At 47.8% G+C, this 13,501-nt stretch overlaps 1 protein-coding gene across 1 annotated transcript in view; it reads right to left on the bottom strand.

Moving 5' to 3' along the window:
* Positions 1–12,882, bottom strand: part of LOC126277052 (PH domain leucine-rich repeat protein phosphatase 1-like) — a gene marked incomplete at its 3' end in the record, with an annotated part of 73,310 nt that extends 60,428 nt beyond the window's left edge. Inside the window, exon 1 of the mRNA XM_049977329.1 lies at positions 12,646–12,882. Within this exon, the coding sequence (XP_049833286.1) occupies positions 12,646–12,882 (237 nt within the window). The remainder of the gene's footprint in view (positions 1–12,645) is intronic.
* Positions 12,883–13,501: the final 619 nt, after the last annotated feature.

Here is a 13,501-nt window from a genome sequence, read left to right as displayed (position 1 = left end):
ATACTGGCACAGAAATCCAAGAGTTCTTTCCCGTTCCTGTTGGCCTCCATATCCTCTCCAAATTTACCCATAACCCTTTCATATCCTTCTGTTCGATTTCTAATCCTGGCGTTAAAATCACCCATGGGCAGAATGCTGTCCTTGTCCTTTACTCTAACAACTACATCACTGAGCGCCTCATAAAAACTATCCATCTTATCTTGATCTGTCCCTTCACAATGCGAATATACTGACACAATCCTAATTTTCTTGCTAGACGCTGTCAAATCTATCCACATCAGTCGTTCGTTTACATACCTTATTGCAACTACGCTGGGTTCCATTTCTTTCCTGATGTAAAGCCCTACACCCCATTGTACTATTCCTGCTTTAACTTCTGACAGGTAGAACTTGTATTTCCCACTTTCTCTTCTTTCTCACCCCTTACCCGAATGTCACTAACAGCTAAAACGTCCAGCCCCATCTTACTTGCAGCCTCTGCCAGCTCTACCTTCTTCCCAGACTAGCCCCCATTGATATTAATAGCTCCCCATCTCATTAACATTTGTCTGCCAAGTCGTATCTTAGGAGTCCCTGGTTTGTCAGTTAGAGGTGGGACCCCGACACCTCCAAAGGTCCGAGGCATTTGGCTCTGATTGTTGCCAGCATCATATTTAAAGTACCAGGGAAGCAGGTTGCTAGCCTTACTTGCCCTGAGTCCCATTGGGTTTTACCCCTAACGGTCGAGGGACTAACCGGTGGATTTGGTAGTCTTTGCCGTATGAGCACAAAGGTGACCACGACTCAGAATATGTCCGAGATGCCCAGCCTTATTCCAAAGTAACTGGTATCCCGACTGTCGGGACCACTTACTTGGCCATTCATACGTTGCCCGTGGTTCATGAACTAGGACATGACTACAGGAACCCACACCATGAACCACAACTGTTGGTTAATAACAACAAAATCCGCGAGAGGAAGAGTTTGCTTAACCTTCAGCACAACGTTATTACTGAACAGTTTTTCCTTCCCTCGTTTAGCTTTGCTCCAGCTTCCTGTAAAATGCGTGATTTCTGGAAGTAACAGTGTGTTGCAGTTTCTTATGTTAGTGTTCGGTGATACCAATTTTTAGGCGACCGCATCCCTGACAGAGTACATGGTTTTTATTTCCACTGCTATTCTTTCGTCGATAGCCATTCCTATACTGTTGTCACTGGTAAACCAACACCCCAAGTATCTGAACTGTGAATTAACTTGAACCGCAAACCATCTATCCCAAGAAATTCTTACTGCTCCTCTCTTCTTCCTAACTGCATGATTCCGCTTTGGCTCATTCATATTTAGCCCAAACGTAGTGCGTATTTGACGATTTTCTGACACATTTATCTCACCTCATGGTTTCATTCACTTAGTAGTATTATATATATCTACATGTGCGAGACAACTGAAATTACCATCCATCTATTCCCCAGTCCATTCTTGTTGCCTAAATTCCATTATTACTTTCTATAAGATGGCACTTAACAGAACACATGAGAGAGCATCCCCTCATCTGACACCTGTCTCAATCTCTAACGCTTCCGCTGCGAGCCCTCGGAAATGCACTGCTGCACTTGACGCATCTCTACAAGTTTTGCACCACACTCACTTGCTTCTCTGGGATTCTGAAGTCACGCAGCGCAGTGTACGGTCCTTCCCTGTGGATGCCGTCGCGTGCGCGTTGAAAACCGTCGAGCAGATGTGCTGAGTGTTTTTCAAACAATTGTCTTAGAGTGTAAAATGTAATCTGTCGGTCGGTTTGGTCGAAAGCCAGCTTCGTATTCTTGAATGTTGCTCTCTATGAAAGGCTGAAATTGTCTGAGGATAATGATAGTATCTTGTAGGTATTCTTAAGAAAGCCATTGCATAGGGACTATCAGACCAATTGTGTGATTGGACTGAAGAGTTCCTAGATAACAGAACGCAGCATGTCATTCTCAATGGAGAGAAGTCTTCCGAAGTAAGAGTGATCTCAGGTGTGCACCAGGAGAGTGTCGTAGGACCGTTGCTGTTCACAATATTCATAAATGACCTTGTGGATGACATCGGAAGTTCACTGAGGCTTTTTGCGGATGATGCTGTGGTACATCGAGAGGTTGTAACGATGGAAAATTGTACTGAAATGCAGGAGGATCTGCAGCGAATTGACGCATGGTGCAGGGAATGGAAATTCAATCTCAATGTGGACAAGTGTAATGTGCTGCGAATACATAGAAAGAAAGATCCCTTATCATTTAGCTACAATATAGCAGGTCAGCAACTGGAAGCAGTTAATTCCATGAATTATCTGGGAGTAGGCATTAGGAGCGATTTAAAATGGAATGATCATATAAAGTTGATGGTCAGTAAAGCAGATGCCAGACTGAGATTCATTGGAAGAATCCTAAGGAAATGCAATCCGAAAACAAAGGAAGTAGGTTACAGTACGCTTGTTCGCCCACTGCTTGAATACTGCTCAGCAGTGTGGGATCCGTACCAGGTAGGATTAATAGAAGAGATAGAGAAGATCCAACGAAGAGCAGCGCGCTTCGTTACAGGATCATTTAGTAATCACGAAAGCGTTACGGAGATGATAGATGAACTCCAGTGGAAGACTCTGCAGGAGAGACGCTCAGTAGCTCGGTACGGGCTTTTGTTGAAGTTTCGAGAACATAGCTTCAACGAGGAGTCAAGCAGTAAATTTCTCCCTCCTACGTATATCTCGCGAAGAGACCATGAGGATAAAATCAGAGAGATTACAGCCCACACAGAGGCATACCGACAATCCTTCTTTCCACGAACAATACGAGACTGGAATAGAAGGGGAACCGATAGAGGTACTCAAGGTACCCTCCGCCACACACCGTCAGGTGGCTTGCGGAGTATGGATGTAGATGTAGATGTAGATGTAGATATTCTCTTGTTTGTTCGATTATTTTCTTTAATGAGAAAATGTGCAGGATCAGTCGGCGGGCACGACGGTGGCCAGGATAAATGCCTGTATGGTTCCTCGCATAAGGCCACGGCCCACTGTCTGTTCGATCATTGTCAATAAACCTACAAGTGTGTAAATTCCTGTTTACGTGAATAATGTTTTTATTTGTACTTTAATACTATGACACCCCAACAGTATTGTGAAAGTGATCCACAGATGAGTATATGAATAAAATTACTACTGCTGCTGCTACTACTACCACTACTTCTACTACTACTACTACTACTACTACTACTAATACCACCACCACATTTTTCATACTGCATTTTGGCTGCTAGGAGCGCCATCTAATAAGTTTTGTGGAGGCTGTAGTGTTCCAATCAGTCCACTTAGCCGGGACCAACGCCCCCCTCCCCTTCCCCAGCGCAACTCACATGCTACGCAACAGAGGCCACCGACTCCGTTGCCCATGGAGCACCATGTGAAGATGGAGCCTCGTGGAGATCTTTTGTCCTCTTTCTTTGTGTAAACAGCAGTTGTATTATACTTGGAAAACTATTATACATAAATGGATATAGGAAATTATTAAAGAAACAAATTTTGATTCACGGGGAGCGATAAATAAAGATAGGATAGACTGAGTAGTGTGAAGGGAAGGAGGTCTAGGAATGTGGTCTTGGGACCGACATCCCTATGCAGTGCCTCCCAAGTTTACTTATAAGGTACACTGATATGCTAATCCACTTAATTATACGTTAATGATTTACATGTTTGCTGTGGCGCCTGGTATAACAATCTGACAACTAAGTTACACACTGTACACACAGTGTTTCTATACCAAGCGATAAAGGATTACCATTGATATGTGTCGTGTATAATATGTATTGTGTCTCTTCCTGTGTTCTATCGTGTCCTTACTCTTATTCTACCTTACGTCGTACGTTAAAAATCTGTATTATTATAGTATAAAATTTAACGTAGCGCCTGAAACAATAATTGGCCACGAATTATAACCTACGTCTCTCTGGTTCGGTATATGTTTCATGCTCCTATATATTTGGGTGTCTACATGCTGTTCTTCATGTTTTCAATTCTCTGTGTCGGTGTTGGAGGAATCCGTAGTCTCTTTGACGTCTGATACGATGCCTGTGCCATCCCATTTGTTTATACACTGAGAAGCCAAAGAAACTGGCCTACCTGCCTAATGGCGTGTAGGGCCCCCGCGAGCAGGCAGAAGTGCCGCAGCACGACGTGGCATAGACTCGACTAATGTCTGAAGTAGTGCTGTAGGGAACTGACACCACGAATCCTGCAGGGCTAGCCATAAATCCGTAAGAGTGCGAGGGGGTGGAGATCTCTTCCGAACAGCACTTTGCAAGGCATCCCAGATATGCTCAATAATGTTTATGTTTGGGGAGTTTGGTGGCCAGCGGATGTGTTTAAACTTAGAAGAGTGTTCCTGGAGCCACACTGTAGCAATTCTGGGCATGTGGAGTGTCGCATTGTCCTGCTGTAATTGCCCAAGTCCGGCGGAATGCACAACGGACACGAATGGATGCAGGTGATCAGATAGGATGCTTAAGTACGTGTCACCTGTCAGAGTCCTATCTAGACGTATTAGGAGTTCCACATCACTCCAACTGCACACGATTCATACCATTACAGAGCCTCCACCAGCTTGATTTGTCCCCTGCTAGCATATAGGGTCCATGGATTCATGAGGTTGTCTCCACACCCGTACACGTCCATCCGCTCGATACAATTTGAAAAGAGTCTCGTCCGACCAGGCAACATGTTTCCAGTCATCAACAGCCCAGTGTCGGTGTTGACGGCCCCAGGTCAGGCGTAAAGCTTTGTGTCGTGCAGTCATCAAGGGGACACGAGTGATCCTTCGGATCCGAAAGCACATATCGATGATGTTTCGTTGAATGGTTCGTACGCTGACACTTTTTGACGGCCCAGCATTGAAATCCGCAGCAATTTGCGGAAGGGTTGCACTTCTGTCACGTTGGACGATTCTCTTCAATCGTTGTTGGTCCCGTTCTTGCAGGATCTTTTTCCGGCCGCAGCGATGTCGATGTTTTACTGGATTTCTGATATTCACGACACCCTTGTGAAATGGTCGTACGGTAAAATCCCCACTTCATCGCTACTTCGGAGATGCTGTGTCCCATCGCTCGTGCGCCGATTATAACGTTCAAACTCACTTAAATCTTACTAACCTGCCATTATAGTAACAGTAACCGACCTAACAACTACGCCAGACATTTATCTTATATATGCGTTACCGACCGCAGTGCCGTATTCTGCCTGTATTTGAATATGCATGCCTATACCAGTTTCTTTGACGCTTCAGTGTACATGGTGTGTTCTGTCTTGGTGGTATGGTCTGTCGGCTTATTTAGTTGTCGCCATATTTGTGACTTGCTGAGTGTGTGTTGGACTGTTTCTGTTGTGATTGTTGATATATTTCACCCAGTGCTGTACTCACAGTACAGCGCGAAGTGCATCGGCCGTTATTATTATCGTATGCATCAATTACAGTAATACACATTTAGGAAAACAAGAAATATATATATATATATATATATATATATATATATATATATATATATATATATATATACTCCTGGAAATTGAAATAAGAACACCGTGAATTCATTGTCCCAGGAAGGGGAAACTTTATTGACACATTCCTGGGGTCAGATACATCACATGATCACACTGACAGAACCACAGGCACATAGACACAGGCAACAGAGCATGCACAATGTCGGCACTAGTACAGTGTATATCCACCTTTCGCAGCAATGCAGGCTGCTATTCTCCCATGGAGACGATCGTAGGGATGCTGGATGTAGTCCTGTGGAACGGCTTGCCATGCCATTTCCACCTGGAGCCTCAGTTGGACCAGCGTTCGTGCTGGACGTGCAGACCGCGTGAGACGACGCTTCATCCAGTCCCAAACATGCTCAATGGGGGACAGATCCGGAGATCTTGCTGGCCAGGGTAGTTGACTTACACCTTCTAGAGCACGTTGGGTGGCACGGGATACATGCGGACGTGCATTGTCCTGTTGGAACAGCAAGTTCCCTTGCCGGTCTAGGAATGGTAGAAAGATGGGTTCAATGACGGTTTGGATGAACCGTGCACTATTCAGTGTCCCCTCGACGATCACCAGAGGTGTACGGCCAGTGTAGGAGATCGCTCCCCACACCATGATGCCGGGTGTTGGCCCTGTGTACCTCGGTCGTATGCAGTCCTGATTGTGGCGCTCACCTGCACGGCGCCAAACACGCATACGACCATCATTGGCACCAAGGCAGAAGCGACTCTCATCGCTGAAGACGACACGTCTCCATTCGTCCCTCCATTCACGCCTGTCGCACCACCACTGGAGGCGGGCTGCACGATGTTGGGGCGTGAGCGGAAGACGGCCTAACGGCGTGCGGGACCGCAGCCCAGCTTCATGGAGACGGTTGCGAATGGTCCTCGCCGATACCCCAGGAGCAACAGTGTCCCTAATTTGCTGGGAAGTGGCGGTGCGGTCCCCTACGGCACTGCGTAAGATCCTACGGTCTTGGCGTGCATCCGTGCGTCGCTGCAGTCCTGTCCCAGGTCGACGGGCACGTGCACCTTCCGCCGACCACTGGCGACAACATCGATGTACTGTGGAGACCTCACGCCCCACGTGTTGAGCAATTCGGCGGTACGTCCACCCGGCCTCCCGCATGCCCACTATACGCCCTCGCTCAAAGTCCGTCAACTGCACATACGGTTCACGTCCACGCTGTCGCGGCATGCTACCAGTGTTAAAGCCTGCGTTGGAGCTCCGTATGCCACGGCAAACTGGCTGACACTGACGGCGGCGGTGCACAAATGCTGCGCAGCTAGCGCTATTCGACGGCCAACACCGCGGTTCCTGGTGTGTCCGCTGTGCTGTGCGTGTGATCATTGCTTGTACAGCCCTCTCGCAGTGTCCGGAGCAAGTATGGTGGGTCTGACACACCGGTGTCAATGTGGTGTTCTTTTTTCCATTTCCAGGATTATATATATATATATATATATATATATATATATATATATATATATATATATATATATATATATATATATTACACAAGTTTTAAAACGGCCGAGACTACGCTCCGATATTGATGGACTCGATCCAACGCAGTGCCTCGTGGGATGCTTGATGGAGCTTCTCAATGCCACCAGGGAAGCGTCTGATTGGACATTCATTCACAATGTGACTCATGATTTGGGTGTCACCACAGTCACACACACTTTCACTTCAAAAGCCCCACTGTGCATGTTGTATTTACACCTATCCTATTCAGTCCGTTATCTGTTTAGCTGCACCCACACCTCCCTTGATTGGTGGAAGCCTGGAACTGTTGGATTGTCTACAAGTTCATGGTTTCGGATTCTTTTAGCTTGCCATTCACGTTTCCACTCTGTGTCCTGGTCGAATCCTGTGGATAGCATTTAGACTCCCATTTCATATGCTGGTCTTCTAAATTTGAGGCGTTTCCTGGGCAGTGATATCAAATCGTCATGAAGAGGAATCGAGTTGTTTTCAGAAACTTGCTGACAGAGGTTGTAAAGAGCAGCCTTTCGACGGAGGTCTGGTGGACAGATGTTTGAAAGTACTGGTAGCCAGCAAGTAGGTGTAGACCGGACAGTACCACTAATTATTCTCATAACGGAGTTCAGTTGGGCGTCTACTTTCACTACGTGGAAGCTTCAGAGCCAAATTGGTGCACAGTATTGTGCTGCAGAGTATACCAGTGCAAGGGATGCTCTTCGGAGGACTGATGTGGTTGCTACCCATGCACTGCCTGCCAACTTTCTCACAAGGTTCACTCGTGTTTGTCTCTTCTTGGCCAAGTTGGAAAGGTGTTTTTTGTATGTGAAAGTTCTGTCCAGAGTGACTCCCAGGTATTTTGAGCTTTCGTTGAATCCGACTGTGCCAAGAGGGCCGAACTGTGGACTGTTCTTTGCTGATGAAAGGCGATTAGAGAGGTGGTACAGGCTTTCCTCGGTTTCAGAAACATTTGGTCTCAGTCGCCCCGTTTGGATTGCGCCGTTGCCGTCCGCAGATAGTGAGAAGCGCAGTGGGTGCGCTGGGTATAGGCCGTAGTCAGCCAGGAAACGAACCATGCCACGGCCGGGATTCGCATTATTCATCAGCGACCGTTCCCTGATGATCGAGAAAAAGTTGTACCCACTATGGCCTTTGTCCTTATCGTTCCACTCCCGTTGCCAGACATTCAGTCTGCAAAAGTTAGCTGACATTTGTGTCTTATGTCTTCACCTGTTATTTCCCTGACCTTACCGTGTCTTTCCCTCCTAAGCCAGTATCATGCGACCCGATATCTGATCGTTACATCGCTTGGGAAGGGACCGAACAGCACACACAGTGCCTCTGTTGAGATAGTGCGGAATGCCATCTGCATCCTCAGGAGTACACTGCTTTGCCCACTCGTTACTGCTGTCCTGTTGGTCACTAGAGCAAACCCATGTGTATATACACTTGCTGAAAAGCTCACCACTATTCCTACTACTACTACTACTACATGTGAAGGGGTTTCGACAAGTAATGCAACACACTTCTTGTCTGGCCTATTTAGGTTGAAAATACGCGTAATTTGCTGTAGGACACCGTGGAATATTCTCGCTTCAGACTTATACCTTCCGGTGCTATACATAACATTCACGGTGGTGTCTGTACCGGAGGTGCATCCAAGCAGAGAGCTGAGACTGACTTTCTTTTGGCCGAACCCCACAGCATCGCAGATATTCATATGAGCTTGCAGAACGTCTATGGAGACCTGGCAGTGAACAAAAGCACTGTGAGCCGTTGGCAAGACGTCTGTCATCATCGCAACAAGGTCGCGCAAACCTGTGCGATCTCCCGCGTACCGGTTGGCCGCACTCAACTGTAATTCCTGCAGCGTTGGGATGTGCGGACACTCTCATTCGAGCCGGCCGTTGTGGCCGAGCGGTTCTAGGCGCTTCAGTCTGGAACCACGCGACCGCTACGGTCGCAGGTTCCAACCCTGCCTCGGGCATGGATGTGTGTGTTGTCCTTAGGTTAGTTAGGTTTAAGTAGTTCTAAGTTGTAGGGGACTGATGGCCTCAGAAGTTAAGTCCCATAGTGCTTAGAGCCATTTCAACCATTGAACCATTTTTGAACTCAGTGGGTACCTCGCTGTCTAATACAGGACGGGGCGAATAAAAGTGGCCTGTGCGAGTGGACACGATTTGAAGTGAATGTACGCATATAACCACACCTCGTGACGCCCGCCAAGCGATCCACACCTGTTCAGAGCATAGTGCCGGAGTGTCAGTGCGAGTGGAGCAGTGCGAAGGGGACGACGGTACTCACAGCGGAGCAGTGGATGTTCGTTGTAGAAACTTACGTGACAACAAAGTTGTGGAAACTGTGTGGTTAGCTGTTTGCTGAGAATTTTAATGGTATCTAAGTTCCAGCAAAGAGTGCCACTGAGCGCTTAGTACGAAAATGGTGTGGACTGGATATGTTTTGAACAAGACAAAAAACATTGCGAAATGTGCACGCACACAAGAGAATGTGGCTGCAGTTCACGAGAAAACGCCTCAGAGTCTTGCCAGATCAACCCGACGGCTGTCGCAAGAGACAGGCATAACACGTCGATCATGCGGACGAATACTTCTCCTGGTCTTGCACAGGCATTCCTACCGAGTGTCTGTGGTTCATGTCTTAAAACCACTAGCTGCTCCTCAGTACCTTCAGATTTGTGAGTGGCTGTTCACTGAGACAACAATGCATGGCTTGGACATGGATCTGTTCATTATGTCTTATATAACCTGAGAGGTCATGTCAACTGACAGAGTCACAGGTTCTGGGCAGCGGAGAGCGCACATAACTTCCACGAAACACCATTGCATGATCAGAAGGTTGGGATATGGTGTACAGTGTCTGCACGCCACGTTATTGATCCATCTTCTTTCATCAGACGCTGACTTCGTTGCGTTACATTGCCAACATTTTACAAATCATTTTCGGCAGCGTTAATGGAGAAGGAAAAGACCTACAGTAACTTCCAACAGGACGGAACAATTGCCCGTACAGCCCCCCGAACCTTGGAGTACATTCACGCTATCTTCAAGTTGTTAGCAGAGATATGTCTGGTCGCCACCCAGGTCACCTGATCTGTCAGCGTTCGATTACTTTGTGTGGGGAGACCGAAAGCCTAAAAACTTCATAGTCTTCAAGAACTGCAGCAGAACATTTTGGATGAGACTGCAACAATTCCAGAAGTCCTGCTTCTATCCGCCTTCAGTAACTTGCTGATCAGGGCCCAAATGTACCGAGAGATGGATAGTGGTCACTTTCATCATCTGATATTGTCGGTTTAGTACTGTATTTCCTTTCTTCTGCTATGTTTCTTGGCACAATGGACCTCTGTCATCCAGGCCACTTTTATTTGCCCCACCCTGTGGAGACCACAAGGAGCAACGAAGGACCATATGTATGGAATAGCTTGTGGCTTATGAGGCTGATAGTGACGACTTTTTGTCAAACATCGTCACAGGCGAGAAAATATGGGTGCACCACTTTGAACCGGAAACAAAACGCCATTCCATGGAATGGCGCGGCATCATCTCTCCTCCATAGAAAACGTTCAAAGCCGCATCTTCAGCCGGTAAAGTAATGGCGACTGTCTTCTGGGACTCTGAAGCAGTTATCCTGTTTGCTGTCCTTTCTCATGGCGCAACGACCAACTCTGTTATGTATTGTGCTGCCCACGAGAAATGGAAGAAATGACTTCAGAGTTGTTGCATGTTCGTAGCCACAAAAATACAAACGAACTGCTCCTTCTGCATTGCAACGCAAGGCCCCACACAAGTCTACGGACCCGAGAAGAGCTCAGAAAACTTCCTTGGACCGTTCTGTCTCGTACACCCTACAGTCCGAATCTCGCGTCTTCCGACTTCCGTCTCTTCTGCCCAATGAAGGATGTGCACGTCGGGAAGCAGTATGTGGATGATTGGGAGGTTATTGACCCTGACGTCGACCATTACGGTAGTACCATGCTGCAAAACAAGCCTTCCGAGTAAGGCTGCGTAAGGCCTTCTCAATGAACCGAAATTTTTTCAAAAACTCTATTTGTAGCCAAAATTGAGGGGAATGTACTACCGGCAAAATTGCTACACCAAGAAGTAATGCAGATGATGAACGGAAATTCATTGGACAAATATATTATACGAGAACTGACATGTGATTACATTTTCACGCAATTTGGGTGGATAGGTCCTGAGAAATCAGTACCCAGAACAACCACCTCTGGCCGTAATAACGGCCGTGATACGCTTGGGCATTGAGTCAAACAGAGCTTGGATGGCGTGTACAGGTACAGCTGGCCATGCAACTTCAATACGATTCCATAGTTCATCAAGAGTAGTGACTGGCGTATTATGACGAGCCAGTTGCTGGGCCACCATTAACCAGACGTTTTCAATGGGTGAGAGATCTGGAGAATGTGCTGACCAGGGCAGCAGTCGAACATTTTCAGTATCCAGAAGGCCCGTACAGGACCTGCAACATGCGGTTGTGCATTATCCTGCTGGAATGTAGGGTTTCGCAGGGATCGAATGATGGGTGGAGCCACGGGCCGTAACAACTTGAAATGTGACGTCCACTGTTCAAAGTGCCGTCAATGCGAACAAGAGGTGACTGAGACGTGTAACCAATGGCACCCCATACCATCACGCCGGGTGATACGCCAGTATGGCGATGACGAATACACGCTTCCAATGTGCGTTCACCGCGATGTCGCCAAACACAGATGCGATGCTGTAAACAAAACCTGGATTCATCCGAAAAAATAACGTTTTGCCATTTGTGCACCCAGGTTCGTCGTTGAGTACACCATCGCAGGCGCTCCTGTTTGTGATGCAGCATCAAGGGTAACGGCACCCATGATCTCCGAGCTGATAGTCTGATAGTTTGCTGCTGCAAACGTCGTCGAACTGTTCGTGCAGATGGTTGTTGTCTTACGAACGTCCTCATCTGTTGCCTCAGGGATCGAGACGTGGCTACACTATCCGTTACAGCCATTTGGATAAGATGCCTGTCATCCCAGCTGCTAGTGATACGAGCCCGTTGGGATCCAAAACGGCGTTCCGTATTACCCTCCTGAACCCACCGATTCCACATTCTGCTAACAGTCATTGGATCTCGACCAACGCGAGCAGCAGTGTCGCGATACGATAAATCACAATCTCGATAGGCTGCAATCCGACTTTTATCAAAGTCGGAAACGTGATGGTACGCATTTCGTCTCCTTACTCGAGGCATCACAACAACGTTTCACCAGGCAACGCCGGTCAACTGCTGTTTGTGTATGAGAAATCGGTTGGAAACTTTCCTCATGTCAGCACGTTGTAGGCGCCAACCTTGTGTGAATTCTCTGAAAAGCTAATCATTTGCATATCACAGCATCTTCTTCCTGTCGGTTGAATTTCGCTTCTGTAGGACATCATCTTCGCGGTGTAGCAATTTTGATGGACAGTAGTGTAATATGGTGTGTTGGAACCCTGAATTAAGCCAACCTGCTTTCAGGAAAAAAAATGTGTTGCATTACTTATTGAACACCCCTCGTACATCTTCGTGGAAGCAGACAGTGGACGCCGTTTGGGGAGGAACATGGAGTGGCGCGCCCTACCTGCGAGGCGGTGATGCCGGAGGTGCAGGCGGGCGTGGGCAGCGAGCGCTTGCGCATGTCGCGGAACGGCGACAGCAGGCCCGGGTTGAGCAGCGGCGAGTCGGGGTTGAAGCCGGGCGGCGGCGACGGCGGGCCCGGGCTGCCCTCGTCGTCGGTGCCGCCCGACTCCTCCACGACGATCAGCGGCTCGCCGGGGCCCTGCGCCGTCGTCGCCGGCGCGTACGACGCCCGCCGCATCCTGCAGCACGCAACAAGCAGCCACATGTTACCACCGGTCAGGCAACTCGTACACGCACAGGGTGGCCGTACGGGAAGTCAATACAAGCACGTACAGCCCAGACACACAGTGCCAAGGATGTAAGTGCAGATATTGTCATTGGTGCCTAAGGATGGTGTACTGAACGTTACATCACTATCTGCATCTATTAATTACAGCTACTGCAAGTCGTATGTTTTTAGGTTAGGTTTGTGAGGTAATGGGCGAGTTGTGGCGTCCTGAAAACATTCCAAGTTTGGAGTTGGCGTGGCCGCGCGGGCTGTTCGGCAGGCCGACCGCGTGGTGCTGGAGAAGAGGGGTAGCCCCAGCACGTGGCCGAGGGACCGCGTGGCTGGGAATTCCATGGTGATGCTGCGTTGATGAAGGAGACACACCGGGAGAGCCAAAGATGGCGGACTCTGTGAAACCTTAACGGCAGACATTTCACAGTTCGTATGGAAATTAGTAGTAGCCAGGTGAATCATGATACCTCAAAAAGAAACATTTACATTACCATTATTTGCATGACGATTCTGATGGTGTGATCAGATTTTCAATATCTTTATTAGTTTGAAGTCAGCATCGGACGATAAATTATAC

This window comes from Schistocerca gregaria, chromosome 1 (genome assembly GCF_023897955.1).
Source record: "Schistocerca gregaria isolate iqSchGreg1 chromosome 1, iqSchGreg1.2, whole genome shotgun sequence".
NCBI lineage: Eukaryota > Metazoa > Arthropoda > Insecta > Orthoptera > Acrididae > Schistocerca > Schistocerca gregaria.
This window is presented reverse-complemented; position numbering and strand designations above follow the sequence as displayed.